Below are 21,677 nucleotides of genomic sequence, written 5' to 3'. Positions count from 1 at the left end.
TGACAGGTTTAAATGCTAAAAAATGTGTTGCTTAAGTAAGAAACAGAAGCTATGTGCTATGAGTGTTACATAGATGAAAGGAAATCATTTTAAAATTGTTACATTGTTAAAAATAAAAATGTGGTGCTAAAAAGTGCTAGACTAGAGTGTTACATTAAGATGCCCCAAAGTAACCAGGCCACACCAACCAAGGGGCCCCACACCCCAAACTCATACCTAAAACTAATACATTGTATAAATGTATTCAGGACTTGCCAATCATAGTGCCTTTCCCAATATGCAGTCTGTAAATGGCATGTAAGTCTTCTGATCATAATTTAAGCCTTAATAATAACATTGTATAGTAGCCTTGTACACTAGCAAACTGGTCAATCACTCCAACAATTTGGTGCATAGACGCATATGGTCATACATTCTATCCCAGCAATCTGACCATAGTATATTCGCACTTTGGCCGTATAGGGCTGGTTATTAGTCAGATGTATGTGTTTTCTTGCATGCAGTTAGTGAGTTTAGCTTACGGTGCGTGCGCAGAATCTAGTGCATGTTATCGTTGCCAGATCTGCATTCCAAGGTGGGAAATGGGTTGTGACAATGCGATCGCACAGAACTGTATTGTGGGAGTGTCATGGGCATGCTGCTAGGCTTCCCTGCGATTTTAAGTCTTGCATACAGAGAAGGGAAGCCTGTATCAGATAGATCTCTTGCTCCTAGCATGAAACTGGTGCAAGTCCCAGTACTAACTATGAGGGTTTCTGCTGTGGGCAGATAAACAGTGGGCGGAGCTGCTTCTGGCTTGAAGCTGCACAAATCTTCGCATTAGCGATATGGAAGCTTGCGTTAGTATAAGGCAGTAAATCATGCTTCTGCAGCATCATGCAAAAAAGCCACTATGCGTTTGACTCTGCATACATGGATATCAAAATCTACCATCCGTCCCATTTGTACATCTCATGGCTCCCCATAATATGTAGGCAAGGATCACCTTTCTTTTTGTGCTCATACATGCTGCGATTTGTACCCATTTAGGCCTAGAATGGATACATCATTATCCAAACTGCATTGTTTATTGGGCCTAATTCAGATCTGATCGCAGCAGCAAATTTGTTAGCAAATGGGCAAAGCCCCGTTGGGGGTCATTCCGAGTTGTTCGCTCGTTGCCGATTTTCGCTATGCTGCGATTTGTTGCTAAATGCGCATGGTACGCAGCGCGCATGCGCTTAGTTATTTATCTAAAAACTTAGATAGTTTTGCTGTTGTCCGTGCGGCGCTTTTCAGTCGCACTGCTGATCGGTGAGTGATTGACAGGAAAGGGGCGTTTCTGGGTGGTAACTGAGCGTTTTCCGGGAGTGTGCTAAAAAAACGCAGGTGTGTCAGGTAAAAAAGCAGGAGTGGCTGAAGAAACGGGGGAGTGGCAGGGCGTGTTTGTGACGTCAAACCAGGAACTAAACGGACCGAGGTGATCGCAGTCTAGGAGTAGGTCTGGAGCTACTCAGAAACTTCAAGGAATTATTTAGTAGCAGTTCTGCTAATCTTTCGTTCGCTATTCTGCTAAGCTAAGATACACTCCCATAGGGCGGCGGCCTAGCGTTTGCACTGCTGCTAAAAACAGCTAGCAAGCGAACAACTCGGAATGAGGGCCCATGTGCAAAGGCGGGGGGGGCAGATATAACATGTGCAGAGAGAGTTATGTAGCCCATACACTTGTGAGCTATCAGGTACAATCCTTCGATTTCGACCGCATCTGTGAGAGAAATCGAAGGATTGTATGCACATTTAAGGTACCATGTAACGCGATGCGCGGGCATGCTGCTCGAATATCGCGTCTCATGATAGTACATGCTGCACTTAATATTTATCGCATCGCAGTGCAATCGCATGTGTTTTTAAAAACACATGCAATATATTGCACTGCAGTGCGCGATGGGCACCCGCTGGGAGCGCCCAGAGGCCGCTCCCACTCGGCGGTGATGTGCCCATCACGTGATTACCATGTTATCTTGCATGATCGCATGGTAATCACTTTGGCAGTTCAGGTGCGATTTCATCGCACCTGAACTGCTGGTGCGATGTCCCGCGATGTCGCGGGGCATCGCACAAATATATGGGCACCATTAGATATGGGTCTGGTGTATTCAAACTGAAATCTAAATTGCAGTGTAAAAATAAAGCAGGCAGTATTTACTCTGCACAGAAACAATATAACTCTCCCAAATCTAACTCTCTCTGCACATGTTACATCTGCCCCGCAGTGCATATGGTTTTGCACATTAGCTAACAAATTTGCTGCTGCAATCAGGTCTGAATTAGGCCCTTTGTACCTTAATGAGTAAGCGTCTTCTTTTGCTAGATCTCCGATTACTTTAGCTATGGATAGCATGTGAAGTTTAGGGTAATTACAGAATACATTCTGTGCCATGGTTCTCTGCAATAAACTTTAATCCCAACTGTAGCAAAAGTGATACCGATAGTGGACACACAAGTTGTAATTCTATATTCATATGCAATGCAAGGACAAATTATGTTCAAGCACCTCTCAGAAAGCACTTGAACACAGAGCAGGTTAATAAGCGTCCCTAAAGCAGTGCTTGCTCTTATTATAGAAGTCTCAATATTTAAAAAATAGATTTCCAATTAACTCTGTGGTGGTGTGAGACCTGAGCCTTGACAGGTGCACTGTGCATCATATATTGTCATAACCTCATTATGTATAATCTGTTAGCAGCAGAATAATGGTAGATGATGAATGAAACAAGTAATAAAAAAAAAATTGAGCTAAATAACAAAGGATATACACTGGATTACACTGACTACAGAATGGTTTATTTCATCCAATCTGTGGGCCTAATTCAGACCTGATCGCTCGCTAGGGGTTTTTTGCACTGCTGCGAATAGATAGTCGCCTCCCATAGGGGAGTGTATTTTCGCTTTGCAAGTGTGCGATCGCATGTGCAGCCAAGCGGTAAAAAAATAATTTGTGCACTTTCTGAGTAGCCCAGAACTTACTCAGCCGCTGTGATCACTTCAGCCTGTCCGAGACCGGAATTGACGTCAGACACTCGCCCTGCAAACGCTTGGACACACCTGCGTTTTTCCAACCACTCCCTGAAAACGGTCAGTTGCCACCCACAAACGCCTTCTTCCTGTCAATCTCCTTGCGAACGGCTGTGCGAATGGATTCTTCACACAAATCCATCGCTGAGCAGCGAACAGCTTTGTTCCCGTGCGATGCGCCTGCGCATTGCGGTACATGCGCAGTTCTGACCTCATCGCAGCGCTGCGAAAAACGCTAGCGAGTGATCAGGTCTGAATTACCCCCTGTGTACGTTATCAATGCAAATGTAATTGCTAATAGTGAGAGTAACAGAATAAAGATACCGTGAAACTTTTTTTTTTAAGTAATAGGATCAGTTTTATTATTATTATCCTAATTTATTTAACAATATGTAATCTACGTTTTTGGCTCATCAAAGCAGCCACCTTCTGCAGATATAACAACTGAACACACTCCTGACATTCTCTCTACAATGGAAGTCAAATATTGTTTGGGAAGTTTTTCCCAACACTGATGTAGAAGTTCCAACAAGCCTGTTGCACTTATAAGTTGCGTTGCTTTCACCCTTTTGTCCTATTTATCCCAAACCAGCCCGATGGGGTTTATCTGTGCTGGCCATTTCATGATTTCAGCTCTAGGGGGTTATTCAGAGACGTACGCAGATCGCTGCATACACAGCCAGATCTGCGTTTATCTCCGCACATGCTGGGGGCCACCCAGAACAGGCAAAGCCACCAGCAAACTGCTGCGGGCCGCATCAGCGGCATGGTCGGAATGACCCCCGTAGTTTATTGTTCTTTTCCTCCAAGTTTGTTTTGAGATGAGCGGATTCGGTTTTACTCGGATTTACTCGGTTCTAAAAACGGCATCTTATTGGCTATTCAAAACACGTGACATCCGTGAGCCAATAAAATGCTGTTTTGAGAACCGAGTAAATCCGAGTAAAACCGAATCCGCTCATCTCTAAATTTACTTGACATAGCTTGGAGGTATATTTTGGGTCATTCTCTTGCTGTAGTATGAACACTTCACCAACTACGTACAGTATAAAGCAGAGGGTATTGCGTGGTGCTGCAGAATACTGTGGTAGCTATTATGGTAAATGGCGCCAGTCACTCTGCAAATCGCTGATTCAGGATCCCAGAATAATAAACAGCCCCAGACCATGACGCTTCCTCTTCCATGTTTGCCAGTTAGAGTCACAGGGGTTTACTTACTAAGCAAGCCTCCGCATCCTTTCGTGTTTAAGTCAGATATTAAAGTGGCAATGCTTTTAATAGCAAAAACATGGCGCGTTTTACTGTTAAAGCATTGTCCTTTTAAATTTTGGTCTTAAAGATGCTGGGAAGTGGTGGCTTTTACAACCAGCTGCTTAGCAAATATACCCTACACCCTGAGGAACCATCCTTTCACCTATTTAGCAGGTTATTTAATTGACTTGCATTGCTTACTTAATGAGTGATTAATGCTAGATTAATGGGTGTGTTCTGAGACTTTTGTATGTTAAAAAAAAAAGTCAGATAGTTAAGTTAGTAGTGTAAAAGCATGGTAGAACAGCATTTGGAATAGAGAGATACAAGGCGGCTGTTTATCGCTACCATTACCGCTTCCAGATACTCCAGAAGTCACACTGTTGTATTTACGGTACTTGTGCAGAAGTTTATATCATTTTGCTGCCATAGGGCCTGATTCAAAGATGTATGGAACCTGATGATTTGCCTCATCTGCACATGCACAGAATAAACATTGCACATGCACACGTCAGTGGATGCGATGCCAGTTGTAGTGCCCAATGGTCGGGGGAAGGGGTTTTGGGTGGTGACAGTGAGCTTTCTTACAAAATGTAGGTATGTCAACCCCGTTTTGTAGGCATGCCCAAGCCAGGCATCTGCGTCTTCCAACACAGATATACTGGCCTCTGCTGTGTGATTGCACTGATGTTCATGCAGATAACTTGATACTGTGTGTTCAGACGCAGCAGCGGATCAGAGAAGCTGGTAGGAGGCGACTGTTTACAGAAGAGGTCTCCTGCAGACATTAACATATTCTCGCACAGCAGCTTCTTCCAAAGATGCAGCTGCTGAGTGATCACGTACATCTCTGAATCAGCACGTAATGTGAATACCACATTTCTGTCATCACTTTTTTCTTTTTTTGACATCTTTTTGTACATATTTAAATTAGTATTCTGCTAGAAGTGTTTCTGTTTAATGACTATTTATGAGTCCCGTATTTCATATTATTGAGAGCAGATAAGACCTTTAATACGGTATTACAGAGTCTCAGTAGCACCTAGGAGGTTGGATGGGACAGTGTAACTGAATAATTATGGCAAATAATGTAGAACATCAGTTATTTTGGACTGTAAGCTCTCACGAGCAGGGCCCTCTTCCCTCATATGCTTTTCCTTCACTCACATATATTATTATCTCCACCCCACTACCTACAATGGTGCCTAACCCTTGAGTTCTGCCACGCCGCTCCTTGTTTGGGTATTGCCGATGCAGCAATGTTTATAAACTGTCTAGTGCCTGTAATGTTCTGTACAGGACTTTGTAAGGCGCTGTAGACCCCTTGTGGCGCCATAAAGATAATAATAATAATATTAATAATAATAAAAGATGTGTTATTAGTAGGTATCATATATACAGTTTTGTTGTAATCACTGTGGAGCTGACCATGAATACCTGTACATCCATCTTTAAAACACATTACATCACTCTCTTGTTTTACCAAGCATATGGCAGCTAGGATATATTATTTTCAGGACATAATAAACATCGCTATCTTTCTGTTCCAGGCATTTTAGCACAAGCACGGTCTGTACTTGCTTGGCACAGCCGGTACAAGTTCTGCCCAACTTGTGGAGGCGAAACAGTAATTGAAGAAGGTGGGTACAAACGAACCTGTTTAAAAGGAGGTTGTCCCAGTTTACAAGGCATCCATAACACATCATATCCAAGATTAGGTAAGTGCATAGTACAAGAAATAGATTTAACACTGAATAATGAATTATTGTTGCCAGTCTACGTAGAAAACAGAAAGAGAACGTATTTGATGAATTGATTGAAATGCAGTTTGGATAGAACATAAGCACAGTGAAGTGTCTTTTGTGCAAACGGAGCTTATCATTATCATGCAATGGCAGAAATGACTGTAATAGACACAGCTGTAAGAAGCACTGCGAGCAGTTGCCTGGGCTGAGTTCTGGCTGCACAGCTTGCTATGTAATACCAGGGAACTTGCTGGGCTTTAGTTGTGCAGCCAAAGAGCCCTCCTAGTATTGTCAGGCAGAATCACTGTTTTGTAAGGTGGTTGATTTTGTATGTTGTGTAAAAGACCGAACATGAAATGCGATGTTCATTTAAAGCGGCGTGAGTTCTTGTTAGGGAAAATAAAAGCTTAGAAAATAATCAAAAACAGAATGAATGATTAGTGCAGAAAGAGCTGTATATCCTGTAGGCCAATATGTAACTCAATGTACTGCTTTGCTGTATGCTCTTTGTACAGCGCTGCAGACCCTACATGGCCCTGATAAATAAATGATGACAATAAGAATAGGCTTCCCTGCCTAAAGGGCTTGATGCTCTGCACTACAGGTTGGCTTTCTGCTGAGATGTCCCTAAACAACCATCTCTATCGTATAATTGACAACTCTCCTTTCTTTTTTTGCCTTGGTTTACGCTTCAGTATGAAGTTAGTTTACTTCCCACACAGTTCTATGTGCCTAATTCAGACCTGATTGCAGCAGCAAAATCTTTCTGTAATGGGCAAAACCATGTGCACTGCAGGTGGGGTTATATTGTTTCTGTGCAGTGTAAATACTGTCTGCTTTATTTATACACTGCAATTTAGAGTTCAGTTTGAACACACCCCACCCAAATATAACTCTCTCTGCACATGTTACATCTGCCCCACCTGCACTGACCATGGTTTTGGCCATTAGAGAAAAATGCAGCTGTTGCGATCAGGTCTGAATTTGGCACTATATCCATGAGAAGGAATAAAGAAAAATAATTGGTCTGAGGTCACAGAGGTCTATTTACTAAGCCTTGGATGGGGATAAAGTGGACGGAGATAAAGTACAGCCAATCAGCTCCTAACTGACATTTTTCAAACCCAGCCTGAGACGTGGAATTTAGGAGCTGATTGGCTGGTACTTGAATCTCTGTCCACTTTATCTCCATCCAAGGCATAGTAAGTAGACCCCACATGGGGTTGGACAGATGCGGCGCCCTGCTAAAACAGTGTAGTGTGAACACTAGTAATAATCCCAGGACAAGCATAATATCCTCAAATTATCTGACTGATATACTGTCTATTAACATCCCTGTAAATGTGGTTGACAGATGATCATTATCAGCCTGTGTGAGTAGCAAATAGCCCAAGCAGTCTGTCTCCGACATAATGAAGGATCTGTACAATTTGGCCAAACTGCGTTGTGGTCCGCTGATCAGGTGTCCGTGGCTGGTCGCCCGTGCAGCACTTTATTACCTCGCCATTCTATTACAGTCCATTTCGATTCCAACATCCATATGCCAGTCATTAAATGTCAGGCAGCACCATAATAAACTCAATACGCAGGCCCAATGCATGGAACTCGGCTGTCACTGTGCTCTTGTTTATCCTTCGCATCCAGTACAGGTAGCTCACAAATGTAGCGCTATATAATGTGTAGTAAAATACCGATATGAGCTCGTAACTTCCAACAGCTCAAGCGTTAAATAAGGAAAATGAAAGCATTGTTCCAAAAAATTCATCAATTGTATTATTTTGACTACTTGTCACATTGCATTAAAGGATTGGCATGATTCATGCTTGTGTTACCTTGCTGGTGGGGATATTTATAGAAGGGAGAGAGTGCACTCTTTTCACATCAGAGAGCTCTATATAACTTATTCTGTCTTAATCTGCCAGAGTACAGTCGGTGATATAAATCTTCATATCTGTTATGTCTTATAATTTATAGTGCGTATATGCTAAATATGTCACAGAGTCTTTCTTCATATACAGTTATACTACTGCATTGTTATAGACCAGGAATATTTCAGGGGTAGAGTCCCAATTATAATTCAGCGATATATTTTCTGTTTGTGCTTGTGGCATTTCTCCTCTGCCTCTGTCTGCAGCAATTTGCCTTATCACTTTCAGTATTCAATTAATCTTGCTGACAGTTGTTGGGAGATGGCTCTGGATAGTCCTGCGATTGCCTGAGCTATGGCTGCCACACAGAAATTATAGATTGAAATGTATTGAGCACTGACCAGCTTTCTTCGTGCTGTGAATGCCATAGCGTGTATATTTGGGAGGTGTCCTGGCACACACGCATGCAGCGCACCTTCTAGAGATTGTGCTTGGAATTTAATAGGATATACGTTAAGTATAAAATGAGACGTAATTTATGTCATTAATAATGCAATAAATATGCTGAAGTGCACATTGTATGGAACAGGAAAAATAAATCCATTGAAACCCCAATGTTATACTTTCCATGGAACCAATGGTTAAAAATACGGTTACGTGTAAAAGTTTGGAAAAGAAATGACATGCCAGGCATACAGCCGTGGTGGCTGATTCAGAGTCACGTGTAACTTGACAGCAGTTGCCTGTATGTAGAGTCGCATACATGTATGTAGCCGCACTGCCCCGTTCCGTCGGCTTGGGAAGGTAGCCATCATTGTCAGCGCTCCTGCACCAGCCTATGCTTGGTGCAAGAGGTAGGTCTGAAAGCAGACGGCTCACTACATACGCAAAACTCGCCTACGTGTCCATGGCACACCTTCAAAATACATATCCTATGTACAGTACCACCTGCCTCAGCACACCGATGCCATAAACTCAGGGGTGAAAAAATAACCATAATCACACAAAACCTGATGGTTTTCCAAAGTTACCAAGAAAGCCCAGGCCTCCGGTGTTCAATTTATGGCCCCTATTTATCAAGCCTTGGAGAGTGATAAATAGCACAGTGATAAAGTACCAACCAATCAGCTCTTAACTGCCATGTCACAGGCTGTGTTTGAAAAATGACAGTTAGGAGCTGGTTGGCTGGTACTTTATCACTGTGCTATTTGTCACTCTCCAAGGCTTGATAAATCTGGGGTCTATTTACTAAGCCTTGGATGTAGATAAAGTCGCTGGAGATAAAGTACCAGCCAATCAGCTCCTAACTGTCATTTTTCAAACACAGCCTGTGGCATGGCAGTTTGGAGCTGATTGGCTGGTACTTTATCTCCAGCGATGTTATGTCCATCCAAGGCTTAGTAAATAGACCCTTATATTTTGATTGATTGACAAGCACTGGCTTCTGGTTGGCTAATGATAGAGATTCATTTTTGATTGAACAATTGAATATTTCTCCATGCCTAATGGGAAGTTGGCTTTCCGAATCTAGTGAGGAATGGAAGCGTGAGAAGAAGCAAGATTCTTCAGATTGGCCACGTTTGTAATGGCATATATAGTGAACCGTATTCTGATTAGGTAACTGTAAATAGCAGGTATAGGTATATAAAATAAGGAACAGTGCATAAAAAAGCACAATGTCCAGTATGTACACTCCCATGCCTACAACAAATAGTTCCAAAGCTCCCGACATGCATTTACATAACACGCGTAACTACTTACTTCATATCATCTATAGCTCCGTCCTATGCAGCTACTTAGCCCCAGTCTGATCACACTATACTTGACCTTCTAAGATTAATCTGCTGCTGCTGTCCTGATGCTCATTTGCTGAGCACTAAGGCAGCAGCTTTAGTACTGTTATTACATTACTAAGTTTCACTACTTATTGAACTAATTTTGAATGGGGTTCACTCCATACCCTTGTGACATGATTTAACCCCTGTGTGATTTGGTGAGACTGCTGGAAATCTATATATTATACCATTTGAGCTGCTCCTCCTGAATCCTCACTGCAAAGTAATGTTCCTCATCAGACGTCATTATGTTGCTTTTCAAACCCACGCTCTGGTGCACTACAGCCAACTTGTGTCAAATTGTAGCTGAAAAAAGATATTCCACTCATACGGTACAATTAAAAAATATATAAATAAATACCAGGCATGGATATATTTAGTAGGTTCATTATTCATAAAACTATTATTCCTTCTTTCCATATTCAGATCCTGTAGTGATAATGCTTATAGTGCATCCTGATGGAAACCACTGCTTGTTGGGGAGACAGAAGAGATTTCCTGCTGGCATGTTCTCTTGTTTGGCTGGGTTTATAGAACCAGGTACTAATGTCTTTTACAGTATTTTGTTCTCATATAAGTGACACATCTACATTATTACTCCTTTCATTGCTTAACATTGCACTAGTAAATAAATGTTACTACCACCATTGATTGCAGCTTGTGAAAAGACATGGTTTCTCCTGGGCTGTGTCTTTGCAGAGTTTGAATGTGCTCCACCTTTTTGCATGGGTTTTGTCTGGGATCTCAGGTTTCCTTCCACAGTTCACAAACAGATTGTGTTGCTGAGCAAGATGGCTGCCTGTAATCCTCTTCCTCCATATAGCAGAAAGTAATCTTATAGCATCTGTTTTCCCATGTTTCGCAGTTTGGAGCCCTCAATTTGCTCCCAGCTCGAGATGATTATTTGTTCATTTTCCAATTACTCCATAGACCAGCTACACGCTTGGGCACAGCCTCTGGTGGGGTGTATTACGATATCCCAACTGTCAGGATCCCTGCGCTCAGCATACCGATGCTGACCGCTGGAATGCCGGTAGTGGGGCGAGTGCAAAATAGCCCCTTGCGGGCACGGTGGCGTGCAACGCTATTTATTCCCCCTACAGGTGTCGTGGACACCCCAAGAGGGAAGAATAGTTGTCGGTATCCCGGCGCCGGTATGGTGACCGCTGGGATCCCAACAGCCGGGATATCTAATGCTTCCCCTCTGGTGTACTTCAGTGCAAAAATGAATGCCCTTATTTATCAATGAGTGATAAATTTCACTGTGCGTGATAAATTGCACCAGCCAATCAGCTCCTAACTGCCATGTTACAAGCTGTGTTTGAAACATGACAGTTAGGAGCTTATTGGCTGGTGCAATTTATCACTCACAGTGAAATTTAGCACTCATTGATAAATAAGGGCATAAGTATTTATCTTCTCACTTTCTCCTGTTGATGCGGTGAGGCAAAAATGTCACTATTTTAAAAATAACTTTTGGACGGTGTTGTAATTTTTTTAACAGGGAGTAAGAATGATCATATAATGTAGTGTATTGATTCTATATTCACTTACTGCCTGTTTCCTTATTGAGCTCATTTATACAGTAACTCTCTAAATCAGGGATGGGGAACCTTTGGCCCTCCAGCTGTTGTTGAACTACACATACCAGCATGCCCTGCTACAGTTTTGCTATTTGGCCATGCTAAAACTGTTTCAGGGCATGCTGGGATGTGTAGTTCAACAACAGGTGGAGGGCCGCAGGTTCCCCACCCCTACTCTAAATGAACGTGCAAGGTGGAACTAAAGAACAACAGAATTTACACTTTCTTTTTAAAAAACTTTTATTTCACATTACTTTACTCTATTTAGTACTTGTCTGTTTGTATCTACTTGCACATTGCTGGCTAGGCAGACCTTGTTTGGGACCATACCATCATTATACCATAACGCCTCTTCCTTTGTGTCTGGCATCTGGGTCAGCCATGAAATATGTGAGGCTTGAGGTGCTTGCCATGTTTCCTGAGACATAGGGCTAGGTTCAGAGTGCAGGGGCACATGGGTCCTGGCTGCGGTCTTGTATTTACTCGGTGCCCAGCTGTGTGATGGTGGTCTGTGGAGACCTCACTCCAATGTTCTGACATCCTCTTAGGATTGTGAACACTTGTTCTACTGTTCTTTGCCTAGAGTGTGATCTGTGGCACCTTCACCTAGGCATCTGAAGAGTTTGTTGTTTGTTGGGAGCTAGGAGTTTTCTCATGTCGCAGGCGATCATCCCGGCAGCCTCCCGGGGGTAGGATCGCATAAGATACATCTTATGCGTTCCTTTTGCTTACGATGAATCTTGTGCGATCCCAGCCATGCCTGCGGGGTCCGACATATCACGAGTGCAGCACAGTCAATCTAGGAGATCTGATCCGATGCTCAGGGGAACACGCATAGGATCGGAACGGATGTAAAACACATCTGAAATGCCCGATTTCATCCGGTATATCGGCCCGAATGGCTGAAATCGGGCATTATCGTTCTAGTGTATTGGGCCCTTTACAGTAGTAAGATGATGGGAGTTATAGCTGTCTGCATGGCCGTTACTGTCTGCATCTACAGCCTTGTCACCTTGCTGCTGCAGACTTCACTGACATACGAAGCTGGATGTAGTTAATATGCCGCCAGATAGAATCCCGGCAGTCAAAATACCGACTCCGGAATCCCAATGTGAATGCCAAATTGCTTTCTCACAAATATTTAAAATGCCCACTCTAATAGATACTGCAGACGCCAGGTGCATCTTATTACCATATACGATAAAAGTGCGCTGTACATCGCAAAACACTGCATCCCATAAGAGAAAACAATACACCCACACATTATCTGAGTTCCAAAGCTCATTGATGTATATATTTGTTATTAAAAGGATATGGATTCAATATATTACAAAGTACATTATACCTATAGTTACATGGTTACACTCCCACAGTAAGCAGTTAAAACATACAGTTACAGTTACATACAGTTACAGGCCAGCAATACAATACCATTCCCTCAATGCTTATGTCTCTCTCTCTCTCTGTAAAATCATGCTGGGACTCCATCTTACTCTGAGACCAAAACAGGAACTGCACTCCTGTGTGATCAGCAATGTGTTATCTAGTTTGGGGGAGGGAACTTACTCATTCATGATGAGTCACTAGTCTCTTTGTATATGCTAAACAGGTTCAGCCTTGGGGACGTCCAAAGGGGCTGGCCTGAGCTTCTGTCCACTACCTGTTTATACTATCTATTGTTCTAACAAAAGTGATTTTAGCTTACATACATTTAATCATAATTATTTGTTGCAATGTCCTACAACTTTATAACAAGTATCAAATGAATCTACACATTAATCTGGTTGCTTTAATAGTAAATATGACAGGTCTATCTGGTTTCGTTCAAATAATACACATACATGACATTATTTCATTATATAATTTTAAATCATCATGATGTCTGGGGCTTGATATTATTATAGTTATGTACTGTATGAAATAAGTGTCGAATCCATCTCTGTGTCATGTCCGTGTAAATGCGTGTGTTACCATATATTGCTGTGCTCGCTGCGCGTATTTGCAAGTATAGCGACTCATAATGTGTGTAGTTTGTATGTTCTTTTTATGTAATATTTTTGACTTCGACAGTTCACCCTTTGGCAGCAAACAATAACTGCCATCAATTATTAACATAAGGAAAAAAAATCTTTCATACAATAATCGGTGACCTAGACACAAGTATGTATGCATTTCGCAAATCAGACACTTGACTATATTTGGGGAAGACAGGGAGGAGGACGAGACATCCTCTATATGCACTCGGCAGTCACGGGACCACTGGTTGGGTGTGGGACATCATTCAACCTATAGAGTATGCTGGGACAGTGCTTTGGCCTATAATGTCTGATTTGCGACGAACATTTCACACATACATGTACCTACGTCTTTGTACACTGATGTTTGGATTCGATTAAGGTTCTGCTGGGTAGATGAAGAAGACACAAACAAATCGTGACAGTGACATATAAAATTTTCATGATCTACATATTCCTATAATTTTCTGAACATTGTTTCCATTTCTGGAACGTATGCTAGGTCTGTTTAATAATTGAACAAGGGTTATAAGTAGTGTCCTTCCTAAATAACATAAATCTTCGGAGTTCGGCGAGAGCCACTCATAAACCTTTCTTCCACATATATTAATGAGCTCTTTATCTTTAATGTGTGAATAGCCATTGTCTGATTGTTCCTGATTACCTCTGAACTCCATAACTACTAGAACTTTGATTTTTCTCTGACTTTAACAAACTGATCGGCTAATCCTGGGCTCCTATAAGGAAATCACTCCTTCCTCCAGAACCAGTTCCAGTCCCACACTCGACTCCTCATAAAAAAACCTCGCAAAAATAGAATATCCTGAAAAAAAATGTTTGTCAGCGGGAAAGAGAGAAAAGAGAAATAGAACAAAACAACTCTTGTTCATAACAAATCAATTACAATGACTGGTCTTTCTGCAATCCTTTAGTATGCTCAGGTAGTGTTCAACAGTGCCGCCTCTCAGTCTTCACGGAACAGAGTCTCTGGTGATACTTTTGCGATCTCACTCCATTTACGAGTTCCTTCCGGACTACCGACTTTCCTGCAATGGGAATCGTGGACCCAAGTCTCTCTCTCGGCTACTTTCACTGGGATAGTGCTGTCAACAAAACTTGGTATGGTCCATCCCACCTGTCTATTAGGCAACCTGAGCGTAAGAACAATCACACAGTCTCTTGGTTCACAATCAAGACAGTTAGTATTTGGCATACCAGCAATCAACAGTTTCAAGTTCTTTTGTCAAGTTCTCAAATGCTGGCTCATCTCAATAAGGTACTGTACTGTCACCTCATTGGTGTTTCTCTAACTTCCTAGTGGATGCTGGGGACTCCGTAAGGACCATGGGGAGTAGACGGGCTCCGCAGGAGACAGGGCACTTTAAGAAAGAATTTGGAGACTGGTGTGCTCTGACTCCTCCCTCTATGTCACTCCTCCAGACCTCAGTTTGAATCTGTGCCCGGACGAGCTGGGTGCTACTTAGTGAGCTCTCCTGAGCTTGCTATAAGAAAGTATTTTGTTAGGTTTTTTTATTTTCAGAGAGATCTGCTGGCAACAGACTCTCTGCAGCGTGGGACTGAGGGGAGAGAAGCAGCCCTACTCACTGAAGATAGGTCCTGCTTCTTAGGCTACTGGACACCATTAGCTCCAGAGGGATCGTACACAGGATCTCACCCTTTGTCGTCCGATCCCGGAGCCGCGCCGCCGTCCCCCTCGCAGAGCCGGAAGACAGAAGCCGGTGAAAGAAGCAAGAAGACTTCGAAATCGGCGGCAGAAGACTCCAGTCTTCACTGAGGTAGCGCACAGCAATGCAGCTGTGCGCCATTGCTCCCACATTAAACCCACATACTCCGGTCACTTTAGAGCACTGGGGGGGGGCGCCCTGGGCAGCAATTAGAGACCTCTTTGGCAAAAGTTTGCATAATATACAGTTGGGCACTGTATATATGTATGAGCCCCCGCCAAAATTGTACATGAAAGCGGGACAGAAGCCCGCCGTCAAGGGGGCGGGGCTTCTTCCTCAGCACTCCCCAGCGCCATGTTTTTTCTCCACAGCACCGCTGAGAGGAAGCTCCCCAGTCTCTCCCCTGCAGTTACACGGTAGAAGAGGGTAAAAAGAGAGGGGGGGCACATAATTAGGCGCAAAAATCAATATAAACAGCAGCTACTGGGTTAACATTAAGTTACTGTGTTATTCCTGGGTTAATAGCGCTGGGGTGTGTGCTGGCATACTCTCTCTCTGTCTCTCCAAAGGGCCTTATGGGGGAATTGTCTTCAGATGAGCATTCCCTGAGTGTGTGGTGTGTCTCCTCATAAAAGCGAGATCAAGAGAGCAGTGGCTGAACAGCGTATCACTTTCTCTGGAAGTGTAACGGCAACACGGCTGGATTCTATATATTCCAAATTCGCAGTTGGTTCCTACAGCTCATCTGCCTCTCCTAGGCATGATCCTAGACACAGACCAGAAAAGGGTTTATCTCCCGATAGAGAGAGCTCAGGAGCTCGTGACACTGGTCAGGAATCTATTAAAAGCAAAACAGGTGTCAGTGCATCACTGCACTTGAGTCCTGGGAAGGATGGTGGCATCATACGAAGCCATTCCCTTCGGCAGGTTCCATGCGAGGACCTTCCAATGGGACTTACTGGACAAGTGGTTCGGATCACATCTTCAGATGCATCGGTTAATCACCCTATCCCCCAGGGCCAGGGTGTCTCTCCTGTGGTGGCTGCAGAGTGCTCACCTTATCGAAGGTCGCAGATTCGGCATTCAGGACTGGGTCCTGGTGACCACGGATGCAAGCCTCCGAGGGTGGGGGGGCAGTCACATAGGGAAGAAATTTCCAAGGGCTGTGGTCAAGTCAGGAGACTTGCCTTCACATCAACATCCTGGAACTAAGGGCCATATACAACGCCCTACGTCAAGCGGAGTCCCTGCTTCGCGACCAACCGGTTCTGATTCAGTCAGACAATATCACCGCAGTGGCTCATGTAAACCGCCAAGGCGGCACAAGGAGCAGGATGGCGATGGAAGAAGCCAACAGAATTCTTCGCTGGGCGGAGAATCACGTAAGAGCACTGTCAGCAGTGTTCATTCCGGGAGTGGACAACTGGGAAGCAGACTTCCTCAGCAGGCACGACCTCCACCCGGGAGAGTGGGGACTTCATCAAGCAAGGCGGTGGGAACTGCAACAGGTGGACATGATGGCATCCCGCCTCAACAAAAAGCTACAGAGATATTGCGCCAGGTCAAGAGACCCTCAGGCAATAGCTGTAGACGCACTAGTGACACCGTGGGTGTTCCAGCCGGTTTATGTATTTCCTCCTATTCCTCTCATACCAAAGGTGCTGAGAATCATAAGAAAAGAAGAGTGAGAACAATACTCATTGTTCCGGATTGGCCAAGAAGGACTTGGTATCCGGATCTGCAAGAAATGCTCACAGAGGACCCATGGCCTCTGCCTCTAAGACAGGTCTTGTTACAACAGGGGCCCTGTCTGTTCCAAGACTTACCGCGGCTGCGTTTGACGGCATGGCGGTTGAACGCCGGATCCTAGCAGAAAAAGGCATTCCGGATGAGGTTATTCCTACGCTGATAAAGGCTAGGAAGGACGTGACGGCTAAACATTATCACCGTATATGGCGAAAATATGTTGCTTGGTGTGAGGCCAGGAATGCCCCTACGGAGGAATTCCAGCTGGGCCGTTTCCTTCACTTCCTACAGTCGGGAGTGACTTTGGGCCTGAAATTGGGTTCCATTAAGGTCCGGATTTCGGCTCTATCCATTTTCTTTCAAAAAGAACTGGTTTCTCTTCCTGAAGTCCAGACGTTTGTAAAGGGAGTGCTGCATATTCAGCCCCCTTTTGTGCCTCCTGTGGCACCTTGGGATCTTAACGTGGTGTTGAGTTTCCTGAAGTCACACTGGTTTGAGCCACTCAAAACCGTGGAGTTAAAATTTCTCACGTGGAAGGTGGTCATGCTATTAGCCTTGGCTTCAGCTAGGCGTGTGTCAGAATTAGCGGCTTTGTCACATAAAAGCCCCTATCTGGTTTTCCATATGGACAGGGCAGAATTGCGGATCCGTCCACAATTTCTGCCAAAAGTGGTGTCATCCTTTCATATAAACCAACCTATTGTGGTGCCTGGGGCTACTCGTGACTTGGAGGATTCCGAGTTACTAGATGTGGTCAGGGCTTTGAAGGTTTATGTAGCCAGAACGGCTAGGGTCAGGAAAACAGAATCTTTGTTTATCCTGTATGCTTCCAACAAGCTTGGGGCGCCTGCTTCAAAGCAAACTATTGCTCGCTGGATCTGTAACACGATTCAGCAGGCGCATTCTGCGGCTCGCTGCCTAAATCAGTTAAGGCCCATTCCACAAGGAAGGTGGGCTCTTCTTGGGCGGCTGCCCGAGGGGTCTCGGCATTACAGCTTTGCCGAGCAGCTACTTGGTCAGGTTCAAACACCTTTGCAAAGTTCTACAAGTTTGATACCCTGGCTGAGGAGGACCTTGTGTTGGCTCATTCGGTGCTGCAGAGTCATCCGCACTCTCCCGCCCGTTTGGGAGCTTTGGTATAATCCCCATGGTCCTTACGGAGTCCCCAGCATCCACTAGGACGTTAGAGAAAATAAGATTTTACTTACCGGTAAATCTATTTCTCGTAGTCCGTAGTGGATGCTGGGCGCCCGTCCCAAGTGCGGACTTCTTCTGCAATACTTGTATATAGTTATTGTTTAAATAAGGGTTATGTTGGTTGCATCAGGGTTGATCTGATGCTCCGTTGTTGTTCATACTGTTAACTGGGTAAGTTTATCACGAGTTATACGGTGTGATTGGTGTGACTGGTATGAGTCTTGCCCTGGATTCCAAAATCCTTTCCTTGTAGTGTCAGCTCTTCCGGTCACAGTTTCTCTAACTGAGGTCTGGAGGAGGGACATAGAGGGAGGTGCCAAAGCACACCAGTCTCCAAATTATTTCTTAAAGTGCCCTGTCTCCTGCGGAGCCCGTCTATTCCCCATGGTCCTTACGGAGTGACAATGCCTATTCTATACCTTGTATAAAACACTCTAAAAGGTTAAAGAACACAGTACGCAATTGGCGTATGGAATACCATAAGAGTACGCACGTAGCGTAACGAATGCTTAGCCGTGGATGAGACGCACGAGCGGCACGTTCGCTCACGGCTTAGAGCGTAAAGGCAAGCACGCTATAGGCTGCCGACTAACGTAATGATACGCTATCAGCGTAGCGGACGCTCGGGACCACGAGGAGATCACAAGCGACGCTGACGCTCACAGTGTTAAACCTTTATAACTATACCATATACAATGTACTTATACTGTAAACCCTTGTGCAGTGATAAGGTGTAAATGCAACACAGTGTAACTTTGTTAGTTTAAAAGCTGTATGAGCGTATGTGACGCTCTGAGAACCCCTTAGCAATATAATAAACACTCTAATACCGGTCTAAGGTCACAACACCTTTAAGGAAAAGAATGAACGTTCAATTGCAAAAGAATAATACAATACAAGTTATACACTACCAAGATAACATAAAATACCTAACCGAATCACTACACATAAAATACAATACAGATACAATTACATTTAAAGGGGGGGAAGGAGAGAGAGAATGGCTTATAACATTAAATAAGAGACAATATGGTTGCAGAGAACTTACGCACCAGGGGAAACAATCGCAAGCGCCTTTCTGGATATCCAGCTCCCGATTATTAGCAATGAGAACCGTTGAAGAGAGTAGAGAGCTGGCCCAGATCGGCTTGTCCTTTTATACACTACACACAATACAGTACAATGGTCCCTACATTCTTATTGTTCATTGGACACAGAAATTCGTCTTCGCATTATAACAAAAGGTCATAGGTTGGTTCATACAGGTGGGCTGTGACTATTCCTAACTGCTCAGGTGGGTGGGAAACTGGGTTTCCCGCCGCATGGGTAATAAAGTGCAAATATAGTAAATGTCCATAAACTTCTTATGTCCATAACTATACGCACGAGCGATTAATCCGCTTCAAACCAACACCGGAATATTGCTAATTATATTCTCTTCCGATGGATACTAAACACCACTGCGTAACCCCTGTCTGACCCTTCGTATCAAACAAAGAGGGATCTCTTTGTCCCCGAACATACTACATTAACTAAACTTTCAGATTCTATCAAAGGGACCATAATCTACAAAATACATTATATGAATAAAATATGTTACGATTGAGTCGCCCGCTAGACATACACAAACTCTACCGTAAATGCGCATACCGCGCGTCCGCGAGTGCACGCGACCGCGAGTATACGCACGCACGGGAGGGCTCATGCACGTGCAGCGGGCACACGCATGAGGTGCATATATGGCAGTGTGCAGCGTGATATTTTTCTGACTTTGACAGGAGTCTCCAGCATCCACTACGGACTACGAGAAATAGATTTACCGGTAAGTAAAATCTTATTATTTCTGATCATTGTGCGGATCAATAATGACATGAGGTTGTCTTCCAAAAACAACCAAAAAGACACAAATACCAAAACAAAAACAAATTTTGAAGAGGGTGATTCGTTGAGTGAAGATCTGGGAGTGGTTCCGAAGCTACATAATACTAATGGCAGTATCTATGATACAATGGTACAATTTCAAGCTTTGCTCCTACTTCTAGGGAGTACCATTATCTACACACAAATTTCTGCGCAATTTTTCTTTGCAGTAAACACAGCAGCATCCGTGGCGGCAGGAAATGCCTCTACCCAGTTTGAGAAAACATCAGTGCACACCAATACATAACAATAATTCCTAAAGGGTGTTAACTGTACGAAGTCGATTTGTATTTCCTGAAAAGATCCGTCTGCAGGAGGGATATGGGATGGCTCTGTTGGTATTGCTTTACCAATATTCTTCCTCAAGCAAGCAAGACAGGTCATTGCTCTCTTACCTGCATGAGAATAGAATCCTGGCGCACACCGGTAGGCTCTCATCAGCCTGCACATACCCTCTTTGCCTAGATGAGTCAGACCGTGTGCCACCTCAGCTAGACTTGGAAGGTATGCTCTGGGGGCTACTGGCTTACCGTGTCCACCTGTCCACAGTCCTGAGGACTCCTGGCCATACGCCTTTGTCCTCCAGACTGCCTTTTCCTGTAGGGAACACAAATTTTTGTATCTTAATTTAACTATTGTGTGTTTGCAATGTAGAGTACCATGAGCATAACTCCAAAAAAAAAAGAAGAAGAAAAAAGAAACATCTCTAGAGGAGAGAAAGAAGAAGAAAATGAAAAAGAAAATGTACGGTTTTCCATTCACCAACAGGCATATCAGTGTCTATACAAAATTTCCCTTCACCAGTATTCCCATTCTCCACCCTTTGTGCATGACAAGGCACACTGCAGTAATACTGGTGTCATCGTGCTGTTGAGATATACTGGGTTCGGGCAGAACTCTGAAGGACCTAGGCATGTGGAGTTTGAACTATACTTGGGTCCATGTATTGTACCACCCCGTGTGAACGTAAAAGATGAAGAGGAAACTGTAGAGAAACAGAATAGAGATTGGTGACAGATGAGTTTGTAGAGGTGAAGAAGATTTTATAAAAATTTGACAACTGGATTGGGCACTACGGGGAAGTGATTCTCTACTTGGTCTACTCCCCTTAAAAAAAAATTCTGTGTTTGTCGTATCGCTTTTGGGACTATCCCAGCCATCAATCCAGTGTCCTGTCCATCCTAAATTCATAGGGAACCCGGTATCTGTGAGATAATTTCCTCTACCTGTGATGGACATGCATCTAGAACAGTAGAATGCGACATTAGTCTTCGTGGGTGTCTAACATACTTTGAAATTCCTGAGCGGGAGCATAGTATATGTATATCATATCTAACAAAATTAAGTTAATCAGGGGCCATTTCTGCTAGGAAAAAGAAGCAAAAGTTTAGAGGCCCCATCTTAACCCCAGCAAGTTTTGTCAAAGGGTAATGTTGCATTTATTTTGTTCTTCCCATTAGCCGAATCTGTGTTTTCTATATGGTTTATGATTCCTTACTATATGTCCCTTGGTCCCGTCTATGTGTTTAATAATGTGGCTTGTGTTTTCTGTCTAGGGGATCTATATTGACTATGTGTCCTACTACTCCTACAATCTCTGGCAAAATGCCCTTCCTTCCTACAAGTGTAACATATTATTGACCATTAGGGATCTGGGGTTTGGACTGATGGGTCTTTCCTGTATGTGCCAGTATACTTACCGTCCTCAACCTCTCCACCTGTTGTTCTCTGCGCCTAGCACTATTCTTGTGATGTTCAATAGCACACTATCTAAGATT

General features: G+C 43.7%; 1 protein-coding gene across 2 annotated transcripts in view; it reads left to right on the top strand.

The window, feature by feature from the left end:
* Positions 1-21,677, top strand: part of NUDT12 (nudix hydrolase 12) — a 117,612-nt gene that overhangs the window by 23,560 nt on the left and 72,375 nt on the right. The window contains exons 4-5 of one of the 2 annotated variants that reach the window (XM_063964083.1): positions 5,856-6,023; positions 10,180-10,293. In XM_063964083.1, the coding sequence (XP_063820153.1) occupies positions 5,856-6,023; positions 10,180-10,293 (282 nt within the window). The remainder of the gene's footprint in view (positions 1-5,855; positions 6,024-10,179; positions 10,294-21,677) is intronic. The other variant, XM_063964084.1, reaches the window with a different exon arrangement.

This window comes from Pseudophryne corroboree, chromosome 1 (assembly GCF_028390025.1).
Source record: "Pseudophryne corroboree isolate aPseCor3 chromosome 1, aPseCor3.hap2, whole genome shotgun sequence".
Classification (NCBI taxonomy): Eukaryota; Metazoa; Chordata; class Amphibia; order Anura; family Myobatrachidae; genus Pseudophryne; species Pseudophryne corroboree.
The sequence above is the reverse complement of the archived record's forward strand: the minus strand, read 5'-3'. Positions and strand labels throughout refer to the sequence as shown.